General features: G+C 43.0%; 1 protein-coding gene across 7 annotated transcripts; it reads right to left on the reverse strand.

The window, feature by feature from the left end:
- Window positions 1-3,345: 3,345 nt before the first annotated feature.
- Window positions 3,346-17,183, reverse strand: Stol (voltage-dependent calcium channel subunit stolid). Of its 7 annotated transcripts, none has more exons than XM_072016621.2 (25): window positions 16,633-17,183; window positions 15,669-15,826; window positions 14,461-14,542; window positions 14,113-14,223; window positions 13,829-14,048; window positions 13,575-13,706; window positions 12,872-13,474; window positions 12,308-12,444; window positions 12,127-12,207; window positions 10,928-11,008; window positions 10,760-10,834; window positions 10,637-10,651; window positions 10,440-10,547; window positions 10,291-10,362; window positions 9,920-10,061; window positions 9,604-9,825; window positions 9,447-9,540; window positions 8,723-8,755; window positions 8,094-8,198; window positions 7,777-7,889; window positions 7,339-7,475; window positions 7,039-7,208; window positions 6,709-6,914; window positions 6,326-6,623; window positions 3,346-6,025 (listed from the first exon to the last, which is right to left on the reverse strand). In XM_072016621.2, exons 2-25 carry the CDS (start codon window positions 15,764-15,766, stop codon window positions 5,731-5,733), a joined length of 3,630 nt encoding a protein of 1,209 aa, XP_071872722.1. In that variant the 5' UTR covers window positions 15,767-15,826; window positions 16,633-17,183; the 3' UTR covers window positions 3,346-5,730. The 7 variants fall into 7 exon arrangements, with proteins under 7 accessions (XP_071872722.1, XP_071872721.1, XP_071872720.1 ...); XM_072016620.2 differs by having other exon boundaries at window positions 16,629-17,183; XM_072016619.2 differs by having other exon boundaries at window positions 16,662-17,182.
- Between the last annotated feature and the right edge of the window lie 595 nt (window positions 17,184-17,778).

Raw genomic sequence — 17,778 nt, forward strand, 5'->3', positions numbered from 1 at the left:
TGCACGCGTTTATTTGATGTCCGCGACGGTTGCCGCGTATGCAGTCTTCTCCGAATATTCGGCAAAGAACCGTAGGCATGTGGACCTTACGCTTTCAAGGTATAGCGCTTTGTGTCGCGAAGCCGTTGGAAAGCTCCGTGGTCGAGTGCCGCTACAGCACGCACGCGAAAAATCGATTTTCTCGAGAACCGAACTTCCGATGAAAAGACGTCGCTCTGTACTTTTGCTTTATGTTTCCAAAGGGAATCGCGTCTTGCCTAAAAATGGACTTCCTCGTTTACCAACTAGCAAATCTTTTAACGCCGCGACTGTATCCTGAATCTCCTCTTTCCCAATTATCGTCCGATCGAAAACTTTCGCGCTATAAACCTTCCTTATCGTCCAGCTGGAACAACCGTAATCAAACAGAGTTTACACAGTCGTTACCAGCGTATTCCGAACGCATTCTCCGTATTCATACTCCGTGTACGTGTCCGTTCTGCACCATAGACACACTTGGTTTTTATATGGTGTCGGCGCAGCGCGTTCTCTGCAATTATATTCGTGTCTGAATGGCAGCCGAGTGCGCGCCACGAGGCGTGGGCGGAGTCAAGCGATTTTAAACAACTGCCTGTAAGCATTAATTAAAGGGAGGCAGGAGGCTCGTTGCCGATGCACGACGACTCCATACAAGGTGGCTGGTCTTAATTTGGCATTCGCGAAATAGTAACACCGGTGCCGTTTAACGCGTACATTGTCCTGTCCGCCGCGACCGTAGCCTACCCGATAATTAATTAACCGTATTTCATCGAACGCTTGTGCATTTACGCGTTCCAGCTTCTACTAGTTTGGCTATCGAACCCGTGGAATTATCGTCTCCCCGTTGATCGAGAAACCTCCTGTTTCGCGTTTTATTAAGAGTCTCGCGCGAGATCGACCTGTCGTTACAGCGGTACGGCGTTGCTTCTGCCAGGTGTTGGTAAATGCCAGTGTCTGATTTATCGAGTCGTTTATACAGTTGTCTATATTTCTCGTCTATGGAGCGCGAACATCTCCGGGGCTCCTCTTAACGCTTACGCGTCAGTACTGTGAAAAACAGTTATTTTATATTATATTTATTTAATTTCGCTCGTTCTAATTTCTACGCTATCGCGTCCACTTCGAGGTAGTATTTATTTTCTTTGAACAAAACTAAAACTCGGTTAGAGGAGGGTTTTCGGTGTTCGCTGCTTATCCTTGCACGGATGGATCACAGAGACGAAACATAGACCAAGCGCAATAGTAGTAACGAGCAGCGTCGCAAATGAAATTGTAACGTTAAATTAGGACTGGATGGTGTGGTCGAGTGGCGAAAGAAGAAACGCGTGGCGTCGTGAGCGAAACGTATGATTTCGGTGTGGCAGTCAAAGCGTTAAAGGAACGAGTTCCCTCGAAACCGTTCCTTCTGGCGTCAAATCTCGATCGGAGAATTCTTCCCTGCCCTGCCTGAACGACTCAATTAAGACCTGTGAACTTCTATCTGCTCCCTTTGACGATCCACCTACGAAACGAAGCGAAATCGATCGACCGGAAAGAACGTCGCGAGAACGAGATGTTACGTAAGAAGGTCTCCTTTTACCAGCTTGGTAAAACGGTGACACACGGCGGCAAGCCGATAATTCCGGCCGATTAAGATGCACCATGCGGAGACGTGCTCGCACAATTCACGTAATTCGCGCAATTAACCCCTTAGAGCCGCATTCCCGGCCGTTCGTCGGCATCCGGTACGTCGTTCGTTCATCGTTGTTTCGTCGAGGAACGGGTTCATGAATGAACCCGGCCGTGGTTCGGCAAAAAGCCTGCTTCCCTCTTTCTTCCCTCTGCGTCTCTCCTCTCCTTCTTCGTCTCACCGTCGCCCTGTTTCTCTCTTCACCGTGGAGCGACAGGCAGAGCGTAGAAACTGGTATCGGTACAATGCCGTCGGAATACGCTATTGGGCCGCCTCTATTCGTTCGGCCGCTATTTCAACCTGCGCCCGCGGCCAAAGGCAAGAAACAGACGCCACCGGAAATCATCATTCTCCTCGGGTAGGTTTAATCGAAGGGAAAACCGGAATACGCCGCAGCTTGACTGACAACAGGAGCAACCTGTCCGTGGTCGTTCGACCAGGATTCCGCGTGGATGATTTTTCTCCGCTGCAGCGATCCTCGTTTCTCCGACAGACGCTTTTCTTCTTCTTCTTCTTCTTCGTCTTCCTCGTCTATTCCTTTCCCGACGCGGATTAATTAGTCGCGTCGTTGCCGTAAACGAGCGTTCTTTCGACGAGCTTGAAACGCGACGCTGCGTCGCGCCGCCTCGCAACATCAAACGTTTTCCAATCCTGTTACTTTGTAATACGTAATTATACGACGATTCGTGCGTTTAGTATAGTTTTCGAAACCACGTTCGTACGTATATCCTGATCCGATTCGCGTGGCGAACGTACAACGATATCCGGAGAACACGCGCGCCTCTAATCTTCCTCGTCAATTCCTTTCCCGACGCGGATTAATTAGTCGCGTCGTTGCCGTAAACGTGCTTTCGACGAGCTTGAAACGCGACGCTGCGTCGCGCCGCCTCGCAACATCAAACGTTTTCCAATCCTGTTACTTTGTAATAAGTAATTATACGACGATTCGTGCGTTTAGTATAGTTCTCGAAACCACGTTCGTACGTATATCCTGATCCGATTCGCGTGGCGAACGTACAACGATATCCGGAGAACACGCGCGCCTCTAAGTTTCGTGAGATCGCGACGCGACGATATGGTAGCAGGCACGTACACCAGCTGGTCCAGCTTTTTGTCCAGGGTCGACAGCTGCGACGAAAACGAAAAATCCGAATTGGAATCAGCGAGAGCAAGAAACCTCGACCCCTTCGACCATCGAAGGGGATGTGCGTGGCTCTACGGAATCGTTCGTGGGCCAAACGCGTTTGTCGCGATAGCAGAACAGTCACCGTCGAATAGATCGGTAGCTGTCGCGCGTTCCCAATCGCGTAGATACGATAGTTTGGCTACGAAAAAATTCAGAGTCGTTCGTTTAATTCCGTTGCTTCTAGTCGCATCGACTAAACGGTATCGTGTTACGAATCGTCGTTACGTTTCCGCTAACTTTCTTCTCTCTGCAATTCATTTCTCTCGGATTTCCGTCTAATATCGCGTCTATAGAAATCGCCGGTCAATCGTAGCTTTTCGATCGAATTCGCTTGTTTCCGTTTCATCGAAGCAGTGTAGTCGTTTGGGATGTATTAGGTTGGCAACTAAGTGACTGCGGATATATCAATACCATCTATTGACAAAATCCGCAATTACTCAGTTGCTAACCTGAAAAAAGAGAAAGGCACGAGTTTATCTTGCATTTAACTTTTATTATATAATATTATGCCGTATTTCAGTTACATAATTTTAAGTATTCGATACCCTATTCGTCATATAGGCATACACGTACCTAAGAACATGTTCGGCACATATACACCTATATATGATGCACACACGTGGCGCATACCGCTGCGTGTTTGTTTTAATAATCGACTTTATTATCAATATACAAATAATGGAAGACATAGCAGCACCTAGAAGTGCTGTTCAAAAGACGATCTCTTACCTAAAACATTCGTAAATTTTATTGTTCTTTTTTCCGCGAGACTGTTGTAAACCTCCTCTCGATAGCTTCATCCTGTAATTCACGCTGTTGCCGCTGCAAACGAAGCGCGATACACTTCTAGCCGCAGATTTGTAAACAACGTACTAAATTATCGTAGATAACCAAACTGCGAGATACGTAATGATAGAGTATTGTAATCTTTTTTTTTTTCTCTCTTCTTTTTCTCTCAATTCGATTTAATTCACCTTTTTTATTTCGCATTTCACGTTTCGTTAGGCTATTACACGACGGATACGTCGTGCGTTAAATTTTTGCGACACACCGTGATCTTGTTCGGATACGTGTATATGTATTTGCGCGCGGTAAAGAGACGTTTATAGCGACAAATATACGCAGCATGGTACACGGACGAATCCTCTTTTCCGTTCTCGTCTTCGTGCCAGGTCTGGAAACGCGCAAGTACATAGACGAGTATCTGGCCAGATATACACTGTCGTCAAGTTACCGACAACACGTAAGTATCGTTTAATGTCTTCGTACATTTGAAATTGATAGTTCTTTGTAAATATGTTACATTTTATGTTTCCTTATTTTTAATAAAAAGAAAGTGCTACGACACTTTACTTCCTAGTCGGTTCTTCGTTGCTCCAAGCTTCTCGCGCAATATTCCATTCGCGTTCGCCATGTTTCTTGACTCTCGACGAACGTAGTCTATCGCGTTTGCGCAGAATTACAAGCGGTAATTTTGGAATTGAAAACGCGGAACGTCGTGCGACGACTTGTTGGCGTTGCGTTTAATAACCGCGCGACTTTAAAGAAAGGCGAAACGAGAGAAAAAAGGGATCGGTACTCGATCTAGTGTAAGTGCAAGCGTAATATCAAAGTCTAACGCTATGTAACGTACACGATACGACACGAGGTCGACGCTTTTGGCAATTACATTGAGAATTCAAGGGGAAATTTTGGTGTTTCCGACGAACATCGACATCGATTTGCCGCGATCGTGCGACCACAGCGTGTTCGTGAAATAGGAACGTTTCGATAAAATTTCTATTACCACCTTGAACGAAACAACACGCGCGCTCGGAGCATTAATAATTATAAAATTGACCACGCTTGTACTTGCGTGGGTGGTGCACACGTTGTACGTGTGCTTCACGTGTAAATGATTATCAGCTGATACCATATACCGATCTCGGAAGGTATGGAAACAACGGTAACGCTACGTCTTAGTCGAATCGAAATATAAAGAAATAGAACGTCTCGTTTGGCACGGCAGGCTCGTCCAAACGATAAAAAACGATCGTGCTTGTTGCCGCGACTGTAATCGGATGTACGTATTACGAGATCTTAGATGTTTACGCATATTGTCGTTGCCACTCTGTTCGAACACGCATCGCGAGTACATGTGATTCTTATCCATTTGTTTTATATATTACGACTTAGATTCGACGTAATACGATTACGAAATATTACGATTAGGAAATATTCACAAATTTCTTCGCAACAGAATTTATAATGGGATATGTAATCATAGATCAACATTAATATTATGTATTTGGATATGTACATGTCTCTGTGCGCGTGCGCACGCATGCCTCAAAGGCGTGAGCATGTGTATGTATGTGATTGTTACGTACACATAGAGTGCATATGCACGTACGTGAATGCGTGTAAATTAACGTTCATACGTATACGTATCGTGTGTATCTATGTATGTATGTATGTATGTGAACATGTATGTACACACACGCATAAGCACACACGCAACATATACGTATATACATATATGCAGTTTATGCGCGTACACTCATCTCGTTCTCTCACGCGCTCACGCACGAAGCTCGTATGCGCGCACCCACAAACTCGTGTATGAACGCGCATACGCATGCACTCGTTCGCTCACTCGTATGCACGTATTTATCAATTATATAGGTATTAAACCGATAAACTAGTATACCATTTTCATAACTGTTTCATAGAAACGGCAACGCTAAATTCATTTCAAAAACGTTAATTCACGAGTATCTGTGTGTCTCTGTCCGTCTGTCCGCTCTCTGTCTATCCGTCCGTGTGTGTACGTGTAGATGTGCGTGCGTGTATACGTGTAAGATCAATTCGAACAAAGTCACGCGAATCGCGCCGCGAGTGTGCTCGAAACAATCGCGATAACCAACGTGGAAAAGAAACGACAAGGACGACTCGCGCTACCACAAAACTTGATCTCCATCTCCTCCGGATGGTAGTTTATACATTTCGGAGGCCTACGACGATACAAACGTTCTCTTCTCGCGATACAAGCACCAGGCTCCGTCAGAGCCTCTATGGGCTCGATGCTCAATTGTTTACTCCCGCATGGACACAACGTGTCTACCACCAGCAGAATCAAATTCGTATGGCGAATCTTTTGTACGCTGAACGGCCTGCAAACATATATATATATATACATCTTTGAATGCTGCGACAAAACAACGATAAGTCTACGTACTGTCAATCGAGATAGTACTCCCGAAATTTGCTGGATATCGAAGGGAGGAGAGCGTAAATCCGAGATACGAGATCTTCGTTTCGAGATTTTGTATCTCGGATCTACCATCTCGCCCAACGATTCCTACCAAATATCGTCCGATCGATCGTCGATGCCATTCGCGATAATATCCTCGATCGGAAATACTATCTCGCTGCGAGTGGCTCCCGAACGAGAAACATACTTGTACACCTACCTTTCGCAACCGGTGTCATGACAGTTGGTTAACTTTCCTTTCAACGGATTACTTTGACCGCTGGTATTCAATCTCTCGGGTTGTAGAATATAAAGATCCGTCTTCTTCTCGCAAGATCTCAAATTTCTCTGTGGATAATGGGCGGACGTAGCTCGCGTTGTCCCGGGAGAAACAGGGGTTGCGGCGGCAATTGCCGGAAGCCTTGGGAACGCTTCTTCGTTGCCCTCCGTTGTTTCGTCGATCGAGTCTCTACTTATCACGAGCGGATCGAACTCGTGAAATTCTCCCATCGAGTCTTCTGAAAGTATATTTACGTTCGAGAACTAGGAAATTCGCCTCTTTTCTCTTTCGGCATAGCGTTCTTTCGACCGAGTGTGTCTTACCATCGAGTGCCCTCGCGGATTCGCCAGCGAACGCGAAAGCAACTTGCCATAAATTTTGAAAATTAAAACCGAACGCCATGCTCCACAGAAAATTTCCCAGTATCGCGATCGTCGTCATGATGGATCCGGAGAAAGTCCTCGGTGCGGCCGATTGATGAGATTCTTGCGGACTACAAGTGCCCTGGTAATCGGTCACCGTTACTTTCCTGAAATCGACAAACCAAATTAACTCGAAGCCTGAAAACGTACGAGCCTAAAGGCATAGAGTTCTTCTCCTTTCTCCAACGCTTTCCTCCATTTCAAAGTATTACCGCGCTTCAAGATTTTTACCTATAAATCCTGTCCTGAACCAGAGAATCCATTATAGTACCGTCGATTTCGCCGAAGAATTTCCCGGTATGCTCGTGTCGTTCGCTGATTATAATGAAACCGTTATTGTCTAAGATGTAGCAGTCTAATGCTTCGGAAGCGCAGTTCTTCTTGCAGCTCGTACCACTGCACTGAAAAGTAGAAGAAGATCGTTATTAAACGAGTTGCGAATTTGCCTTTGTTCTTCCGTTCGATTAATATTCCAGGAAGGAAGGAAGGAAGGCAAAAAGAACGAGTAACTGATATTTCGTACGAATTTACCGTCGAAGTAATGTTGACGAAACGAGAGGCCAGTGAAGAATGTTGAAACTGTAAACCTACGACCGCTGCTGGTGCTCTATGTCCCGTCCCGATGAAAACCGCGTGAGTGGCCGTGACCAGTGGATTGGGGCTGTCGGCTAATTTGCAATGTCGTTAAATTTACTATACGAACGATGTTAAGAAACGATAAGGAAGAAAAGAGAAAGAAAAATCGGTATAGGATAATGTTCGAGCGTTGACCATTTGCGATCGAACGTGGCCACAGTGGCGATATTTAAAATTTTCTCTTCAAACTGTAAACGTCGATTGCTCCAATTAACAATAGTTCGCTGTGTGGCAATGCCGCGAAGAAAATACGTCGATCGCGAATGCTCAACTATACGCGTATTATTCGATCCGTGGAAAGTGGAAAGCTGCAAGAGCGCAAGTACTACTTACCGGCGTCAAAAGGCACGCTGAAAACGAAACTTTCCGGTTCTATATAGTGTTGGTCGACGGCGCGTTTATACCATGAAGAATCTATAGCTCTTGCATACTCGTCAGCAAACGGGCTAAATAAAGAACAAAATTTTCGTCACGATTACCAAACGTTTTATCGTAAAGTCGATCCGAAGAGATTTCTACCGCGAACAGACTCTAATATGTCGATGTTTTTGTTACAAAGACAAACATGAAGAGAGTTTCAGAAGAGACGACAAAAATTCGCATGAGATTTGGAAAACGAAATTAAACGACAATGAGTGGTTGACATTTACGGTTCGTTCGTGGTTTCTTCAGTTTGTTGATGCTCGTGCCAACGAAATAGGCCGCTTTTCGTTGCGATGAAACTCCTTGTTACACCGAACGTGCCTTTTCCTTGACTGCAAACACGAAGGTAGTTTTATGGAACGTAATAAAATAAATAAGAGACGGCGTAATAAAAGTATAAGAGAGCACAAAATATCGTTGTTTTCATATTCGATAACGAATATGAATAATTACCGCGTAATAGCAAAATCGATACATAGAATACGTACTTTGCAGAATAAAGTTCAAGTACGATCAAACCTATTGATTCTCTGATTTCCGTTAATGTTGCTTAGAACATGGAATGTGCGCGATACAACTTCGCGATTTCGTATGTTCTTGAAAAGAAGTAAATCTCGATGCCGTACTTTTACAGTTGTTGAGGAACGAGGAACTTCGTACGATTCATACGATTTGATTAATCGTTAAGAAAAAGTCAAGAAAGATACGAAAATATAACGACGAAAGGGATATCGGATCGTCAGGAATGTTTTCGCAGGTATCGTAAAACGAACGATTAATACGACATTTAGGAAACGATCACCGTGCAATATATCGACGAGTGCGCTTATACAAATAATTGTGCATAATGGATTACCTGTGCAGTAGAGCCATCAGTATGGCAATAGGGCTAGCGGTGGAGACACACAATATAAAATGTAATAAAAATATGCGATAAAAGGTAGCATTGTAAATGAAAAAGATTAGCCGTTGCGCATAGTACGTGTCGCGTTTGAACGAACAACGCTACTATAGTATACATATATAATGTGTAATATGTACATAAATACACAGATACTTTTCTAATCTTACTTGATCCAAGTGATTGTAAGAAAGAAATTACAACAAGTCGAACAGTTAAGAACGATCAAAGTTATTTTGTTTATCTTTTTTACTCTTCTTGCACGTTTTCCAGCTCTTTCTCTCTGATTTCACATCGTTGCGCTGCCTTTTTCCTTTTCGTTTCTACGCATGAAACACCTCCTTAATCCGGCTCTCGTTTCCTTGCCATCCCCTTTTCGTCGCAAAAAGAGGTCCCTCGTACCTTGAACAGTGTTCTCAACAACGCAGTCCATTTTCATTATCGTTCAACGATGCATCTCGTTCGCAACACGACTATGCGAGTCAACGGCGAGAGGGGGAGAAAGTAGAGTAGGCAGCGATTTTACGATATCAAATAAGATACGTTATTCGATAATCGGTGCGTGAAAAAAAAACCGCGTGCTTGCTTGTGCATTGCAGTGCGTTGTCAATATTTCCACTATAAGTGTCCGCGCATGGAGGACATGCATCCGCGAGTTCCACTCACGCAACCCACTTACCTTTGATTTTCCTCTTTGTGCATCGCACCTCTTTTGTCGAAACCGTCGGTGACCAACGCATCCAACACGAGGGACTGCACTAACGTTTTATCACCTACGGAGTAAAACCGACGGTGAGTAGAAGGTAACGAAGCATTTATTCGTTGCTACAACTTACAATAATAAGCATCTTTGTCGGGCTTGCTCGCTTGTTTATGATGCGAGCTCGGACTCCTTGGTCTCAAGGACATCCATTTCCACCCCGGACTTTGCGTTCGTGCCAAAAAATGGAGAACGCGTTCTTCGGGGGTAGGAAACCACTTATCGGAAGCCGAACTATATTCACAGTACACCCAATCGGGATGCACCTTCCAATTGTTCCCCTTGAAATAGTCGGTTACTGAAAACGTGAGACGTACCAAATTATAGAAATTACTTTGTTTTATTTATTGCTTCGTTTTCTATCGAAGACATATTGCTGCTAATTCGCTTACCGTTTATTATCGCACGTTTGATTTCTTGTTCGGCCTTCAATTGAAACATACCATAGTTTTCGGGCAATGCCAGCCCCAATGAAAACGGAGTTCCTTCTATCGGTGTATAAAAATAATTGTGACGTCTAATGGTAACTCGTCTCTGTATGTATATGCATGAGCGCGCGTACCGGAAAAATAACAAAATGCCTATTTAAACAACGCAACGATAGGAGACCTTCTACATGTACGAAGATAAGGTTCGAGTTTAAATATACATGTGCATGAACGGAGGTAGCTACTGCCTCTTACCGTACTTGTCGGTATATGTATATTTTCAAAATCGTGTAAGAAGCAGCATGTAACGTTTCCAACATCGTTCTTTCACTCACCATATTGTCGTAATGAATTTTGATGGCGAAACTAGTTTCCCCTTCTTTTTGATCAATCATGTCGTGCCTCAACTGTATAACGACATACGAGAATAAAGAAAGAGAAGGTCGATAATATTATTATTAGGTAATTTATTAGGAATACTTACATCGAGCAGAAGGGAATTATTCAACGGGTGCAACGGTCCATCGTACTCGGCAAGTTCGACTTCCGACAAATCTACGTTGATATACGTGGGTTTTAACGTTTCCTCGTACTGCAACGAAACGAGAGCAACGGAAATTTTGCAACTGGCAAACGTTAATTTTTGTACTATGCTACGATCTGTGTATTTGATTTGCTTACGTCTACGTTTCCTGGCTGCGTAAATAAAAACAAATAATGCGATGTGAGTGAACATTAAGGCTACGAGTCAACAGCAATTAGATTAATTTCCTCTATAAAGCATTCCACGAAATCATTGCTCACCAATGGTCGTAAATCCGGATGATACAAAACGCGGCCGTTATTGTCGACGATAAAAGAATATGCGTTGACACCCAACTACAAATTCGAAAAATAATCTGCGATTAATCTGAATAATCTGCTTTCCATTGCGCCTGAACGTTACATATTCGCATAACCGATTTTATCTACCTTATAAGGTGAAACCAACTTCTGTATCTCTTCTATAGGTACATCCGTGCCGACGATACCCAATAAGTTAGCCGTTTTCGTCTGCAACAGATACATAATAGTATATATTATGTCGGGTTGACATTATGATTAAAGTTAGGGGCGTGTAATGAACATTCTCTGGAATTAGCCATCGTTGTTACGTAATCGAGAAGATATCTACTAGTACAAACTATCTACTACTACAGAATTTGACAAGTAACCGTGGTAACTAGATACTCGAGATACAAATGACAATGATCCTAGGTTCAACAACGAATCCGCGGTCAACGGGATAACGAATGTACTTTCTTCCAAAGTCTAGGTCGTAAAAACGTTGTTTTACTCGCTGACGAGATCGCACGAGAATGTACCTCTCCGTTACAGCGATGCTGCAGAGGAAAACTGGGGTGATGGGGTGTGTCTCAGGACACGAGATCATCGGATTCGTCGAGGACAAACCTCGTTCAGAAAGCGAGGGAAATGGACGTTGCTGTTAATTGGTTAATTTCTATGTTGGCGCTTAGAAAACGATGCTAGCCGCCCTTGAGAGAAAATTGCTTCCCGTAGTAGGTGACACATTTACGGACTATTAGGATAAAAACTGTTTGTCAATTTGAAGGAACTTAGTTAACTAAATCCTAAGATTCATAGCGGGTACTCGGGCTAGCTGAACATATACTGTGAATAACGCATCGACATCTGGCGATCATCTTGCCCGAAGGATAGGGTCTGTGCGTGGCGCGCCACGGGGCAGAAACCATTGGAATGTTTACCGTCGAGTGCCGCTACAATTATTCTTTTTAAGGAGAGCTATACAATTACTCTATAGCTCTATTAGGTAAAAACCATTCATCCCGTGATCGCGGCTACGTTCGGCGACTAGTCGTCGCCTTGAGCCCAAGCTCATTATCGCAAATCTCGGACAATTATAATCGGTTTAATTCACAAAGATTTATAAGGACTAAAGATTTATACAGATCGGTTTAATTTCTAAAGACAGTATCGGGAAATTTTCTAAAGAATTGCAAGGGGAAGGCCCGGTGTCCTTTCATCTCCGACATACATACATATATGTTTATGATAAGCTCATGATAAGCTTTAATATATTTCAAACTAGACAAATGAAATCATCGTTACAAACAGTGACAAGATTCTAGATTTTGATGAAAACATATTACCGTATAATTCCGACGATCTAAAATAGGCGCGGTGACTGACATCATTAACTGGCCAATGTGTTCTTTACCATATCTACCGCTCTGAAACAGAAACACGGGAGAAGACAACTCCGCGTACAGCAGATCACGTTTGGATATAAGACGGATATCAAATGAAAGCGAAGGTTTTCAATTTGCTCACCTTTCCGCCAACGTAAGCTGGACTCCAATGAATAGGATGTTCGTGTTGGTAGAGCACCATAGGTCGTGCGAGCACTTTTATATATTCGAAAACTTTACTTCTAATGTCTTCCAGTTCAGTGATCCTCGCGTAGAATCCTGCATAATAGAAGAAACGGAGACACGAATAACACATGCTGTAATTACGTAAAGGCATAGTGCAATAAACAACTATGATTTACCGAATGAACTTGATAAATACAGTGGAATTACGTTTGTACGAACTGGATTTATTCGAACCAAATTTTAATGCCCAATTAAATGAATTCTTACTAGTTGAGTCCAATTGTTTTAACACTAAGTTTCGCTATATGGACGGAAAACTATAGATGTAGCGAGGAGAATCAGTGGAATCCTATCGTACGAACTTCAATCAGGTACGTAATCTATTCGCGTTCCGACAAGTTCATAGGAATTGAATTTTACTTGATGCTACCGTAGTATCGAGCATCATCGATAAAACTTAAAAAACAAAATAGGAAAATAAAAAGAGGCAAACAAGAGGAAAGGAACAGCGAATACGTACCTTTGTTCGAGCATGCTACGTTGTGTAATTCCGGACTTTTGTCACCACCAATTAGATACGTAAAAATACGGATAGGCATGTGAGGCGAATTGTATCGTTTTATCACCTCTGTAGGTAGGCCAGCGTTATCCGTAGTAATTAACATGATCGCTTGATTGCACTGACTCCCTTGTACCGTTTTGTTATATTTATGAAGAATCTCAAACGCGGTCCCAAGAGCAGCCGAGATATTTTTTGGCATTTCCTCGTGCTTCATAGAACTCGTTGCTATTTTCAATTCTTGGATATTTTCAGGTGACGCTTGAACCAAACTGTCTTTGAAGCATTGTACGATCTCTTCCGCGGTATCTCCGTAACGATAAACGTTAACGTAATCGTTAGGACCCAAGGTATCGAGTATAGTTTTAATAGTAGTTACGGCCAAACGCTTATTCCTCTCTGAGGCGTAGCAGTCGATATCGACCAATATCGCCAGGTCTTTCGGACTATTCGCGGCTCCAACGAACCAGTTAGAAATTCGGAAATCGTACACGTCTCGAACGACTCGATTCGCGCTTTTACCAGTGCTGAAACTTCGTTCCTCGATAGGCGGCCAAGAAATTGCTGGAACAAGTAAACGATTATCGTTACGGAGGAGAGAAGTCTCGTTGAGACGTAACAAATTATAAGAAGAAATCGATGATGCGTGTGGGAAAAACCGTACCAGGAAAACGTCTTAAGAATCCCGAAGTCGCTCCGTAATATTGCCAGGAAAGCGAAGAATCGCTCTCGTAATTATTAACAAACAACAAATCCAAATATTGACTCCATTGGATACCAGCGGCTACTTCGCGATCTGCAGAGAAAGCAAATTTAAAATCTCATCGAAGGGATAATAGCGTAAGAATATCATCTAATTAGATCATTTAGTCGCGTTCCTATCAGGGTCATGATCCTGCGGTTTTCAAGTATACCTACCAATTTCTTTTACTCCAGCAGGTAATAAAACGGCCGAAAAAGTAATGTTCACAGCTAAGTGATCGAAGTGTCGATTAGTCGAGAGCAAGGGTTCTTGTCCCGTTCCCGACATTTTTCCGTCTGAAGCAACGTCGAAACGCTGAGAAGGATAATATTTCGGCACTACGTTCCCGTCTCTCGGTGCCGACACAGCTGCCTGTTCGGCACTCTCTACCAACCTCTGTAAATGTTCGTTAACGATATACAATAGTCTTTTCGTTTTTTTGTAATACAATCATCCTTACCATAACGGCGTTCATTTTAAAGTCCAACATGTTTTTTACTTCCGTGGCTATGTCTCGGACAACGACCAGTCCATCCTTTTTCTCAACTTGCGCTTCCATATCGTGATATTTCTGAAACGAAAGTGCGACAGGTCAAGTTTTCCACGTGTACCGTACTATCCTTACAAATTATACCTTTTAATCTGACATATGAAAATACTATTACCTATAAATTACGTTCAGATATATCACGGCAATTGCATAGCTAACCTTTATTCGAACGAAATTCGTGTCACTTCGCTATTTCAAAACTTTCTACTCTTCTAGGCCTGTTACTTAAAAATTAAACAAGAACGATCGGTCGCTTACCCTTTGTATTTCGCTCATTTTCGTAACTTGTTTGCCAAATTCCCATAAATCAACGCCAAATTTTAAGGCCCAGTTCTTTACTCTGCAATACGACAAAGATAACGTTAAGTGGAGTGGAATCCGTAGCGAAACACGTTTCGTGTATTTTGATCTCGATTCTGTAAATATTCGAATCGTTAAAGTACGTTAGTTCACGGTATTATTAACATTATCGAGTTCTTTTATTTCTTTCTCGATTTTTTCTTTCGTTTGTTCGCTGATTTGCGAACTAACGGCGAAGAACAGGCAAGAAACAAAGGATTAGAAACGGTTGATATCGGAGAAGTGAATTTGACCGTTCGAATTATGAAACTCGATATCGAGATAACAAATCGTAAACATGTCACTAAACGAATAAGCAAGATATCGAGACGAATATCGATTGTTAATCGCGCCTTAATTTGGAGAAAATGTCGTATAACGATGAAGTTACACGCTACTTAACGGTTCGGTTTGAACCGAAATCGACGATTGTTCTGCTTGCCAGCTTCCACATATACGTACATCGTATAGCTTTACGTGTAAATGAGCACCATTGATGCATTTGTATGTATGTACGTACTTACGTACATGCTCACGTGCGCACGCACGTAGGTCGTACGCATACACGCCGATTCTGATCCTCGTTAATCGACTGTGTACGCGTAACTCTACACGCGCCTGCGTTCTTTCCAATTTTCGTTGCTTTCCTTCGAGAATCATTGAAAGTACTATGCTGTCTGTCTTTTAATGCAGTCAGATATATATATATAAGGAAATACGTATTTGTACTATCGCGCTGTGACGTATTAGGTCTCGGCATCTTTCGCGTCTCCTCTATCCCTCTCCCCTCTACCACAGTAGACAAAAATATAAATATTTTTCACATAAAAAGAGAAGTAGAATACAATTGCAGTTTCGATTGTCTTTAATTCTCAACTTGTGTTCGAGTCGAACCGATTACCACGCTATCAATGATACGTTTTGTTACGTTGAACATCGCATGTGGATATACAACTTTCTTAAAACATCCACGCCCTTCCATTTATAATATTCTATATTCGCCTTGCTTCGTTAATCCCATTAATCCCTTCTAAATTGAGTCATTGTCTTATCATTTCCCTCTTACTTGCTAAATACACGTGTAAACTGAAACGATATATGACGGAAAAAAAGCTATAGATCCTTACTCGTTATGAGGTATATCCTCTTCTTGCTGATAACTTGATTTGATCCATAACAGTAACAACACTCCACAGTGCACAAATTTTTCCACGGACAGAAACATTATTTCGATGCTATCGATGAACAGCCGAATACGAATAAACGATGAAACGAACGAACCAATCTTTTAAAAAAAAAAAAACGCATACGTTAATTCGAAGTAACCTCTCGAAAAGAATTAGTCTTACCGCTCCCTCGTAGTAGCGATCGATCGGCCGGAACACGCGAGTCAGCGTTACGTGCGTAAATTTACCGTTTCGACGGAATCTTGTTTATCCATATACATCTACATACATTTGATAGAAAGCACAACTTTGTAACGCTTATATACGCTAGTACGTAGAAGCTTCTATGTATGATTCTTCGCCTTCTTTCATCTTCTTCTTTAAACGTACTCTTCGCACCTGACGATCGAAACTACGCTAATCGTATAGCCGTCGAACGTAAAAAACTCCTTTCATTTCACTACGCACGTTTTCGACGTTTCATTGCGACGAACGTTTGTACGTATTTGTGCGTCTGGCATTGTTCGCTCGGACTTTGCTCGTTTATATATTTCGATTTCGAATCAAATCATTGTTTTTTTTTTTTTTTTTTTCTTTTTTAATGCGTCGCCGATGAAAGTGTCACTATCGATGATAACGATACGACAATGACGACACAATGCAACCAGAATGGTAACGACGTCTACGACGACGATAACGACGACGACGATGTATAGAGAAAAGTTCGCAAAAACTAGCCAATCAAAGCAAGTTCAACAACACGTAATTCACCTCCAACGCGCAGTTTTTCGTCGTAAACATTTTTCAGAACATATTACGAACCTCTCTAACGATCGAATCATCTCAAAAATAAAAGCGTCTTCGACGTACGCGCGTATGAACACCCGATCGACCGATCGCCCGAAGGACCGAACGACTAACCAACCAAGAGAGAAACGAAAAAAACGATCCTACGTCAAATCACCCCCCAGACAGTAAGTCGGTGTTCTTCTTTATTATCGTATCCTTTCCAAGTGAACGTATATTTTTCTTTTCACGAATAAATTAGACATCGTTCGATGCGCTGTCGACACGATTCGTTTTGTGAGATTCACGATTGCACCACCGATTACCGCCTTGTCGCGCGATCTCTCAAGTATGTTCACACCGTAACGCGCAGAGAACCCGAAAGAATGAAGGACGAGGGTGGGACAAGGGAGTAGTTGTAGGGAGAAAGAGAGAGAGAGAGAGAAAGGGAGAGACCAGAAGGGGTGGGATACGAAGCAAAGAAGGGGAATGCGGAGGAGATAGAAGAAAGAAAAAAATGACAGAAAAATCAAGTATTTGCACGCGTTACGCGCGCACTGAAAAATACAATACGCGATAATATAATATACAGCGAAAATATAGGTTCTTTCCCGGTGAGAAATAACTATATTACACGCGATGACTCCGTTTCGATAACACTTCCTCATGAAAATCGGACAAAGATGGTGTACGAGTCGCTTTATGCTCGAACGAAAGGTGGCTGGCTGGTTGTCTAGCGCGCGCGCATTACTCTTACTACGGTACTACGTTAGACTCGGGCGTTTTAGGAGTAACGTTATTCTACTGGTGCGAGCGCGTGCTCGCAACCACCCCTGAAAACAGGAATGACGGCAGTCGGCGAATATCAGCTAATGGTAATGGTAGTGGTGTTGTTGGTGACATTGGCACCAGCGGGGATGATGCTAGCGGTGCGTGGTAGGGATGACGATAGCGATGGAGGCTGCAGCGATGAGAGCGGCGACAGCAGCGGCAACGACGGAATCGGGGATAAAACGGAACTAGGGGAAGAGCAGCTTAGATTGACGACACCAAGGTGGGGAAGGTGGACAGTAGGAGGTGAAGGTTGCTAGATATGAAAACGAGCAGAGGCGATACGATAGAACAGAGATAGATCGAATACTATCGAGGAGGAGCTGTTCCTTGCGAAAGAGTGAAACCGAACGAACGGACAAGTTTAAGCTAGCGAACAGACCGAGATGCTCGCAATCTCTTAACGTAATAGAGATGGTCGAAATGACCGGGCGCGCAAGCTCGGTATCATTGA

This window comes from Bombus fervidus, chromosome 14, assembly GCF_041682495.2.
Source record: "Bombus fervidus isolate BK054 chromosome 14, iyBomFerv1, whole genome shotgun sequence".
Classification (NCBI taxonomy): Eukaryota; Metazoa; Arthropoda; class Insecta; order Hymenoptera; family Apidae; genus Bombus; species Bombus fervidus.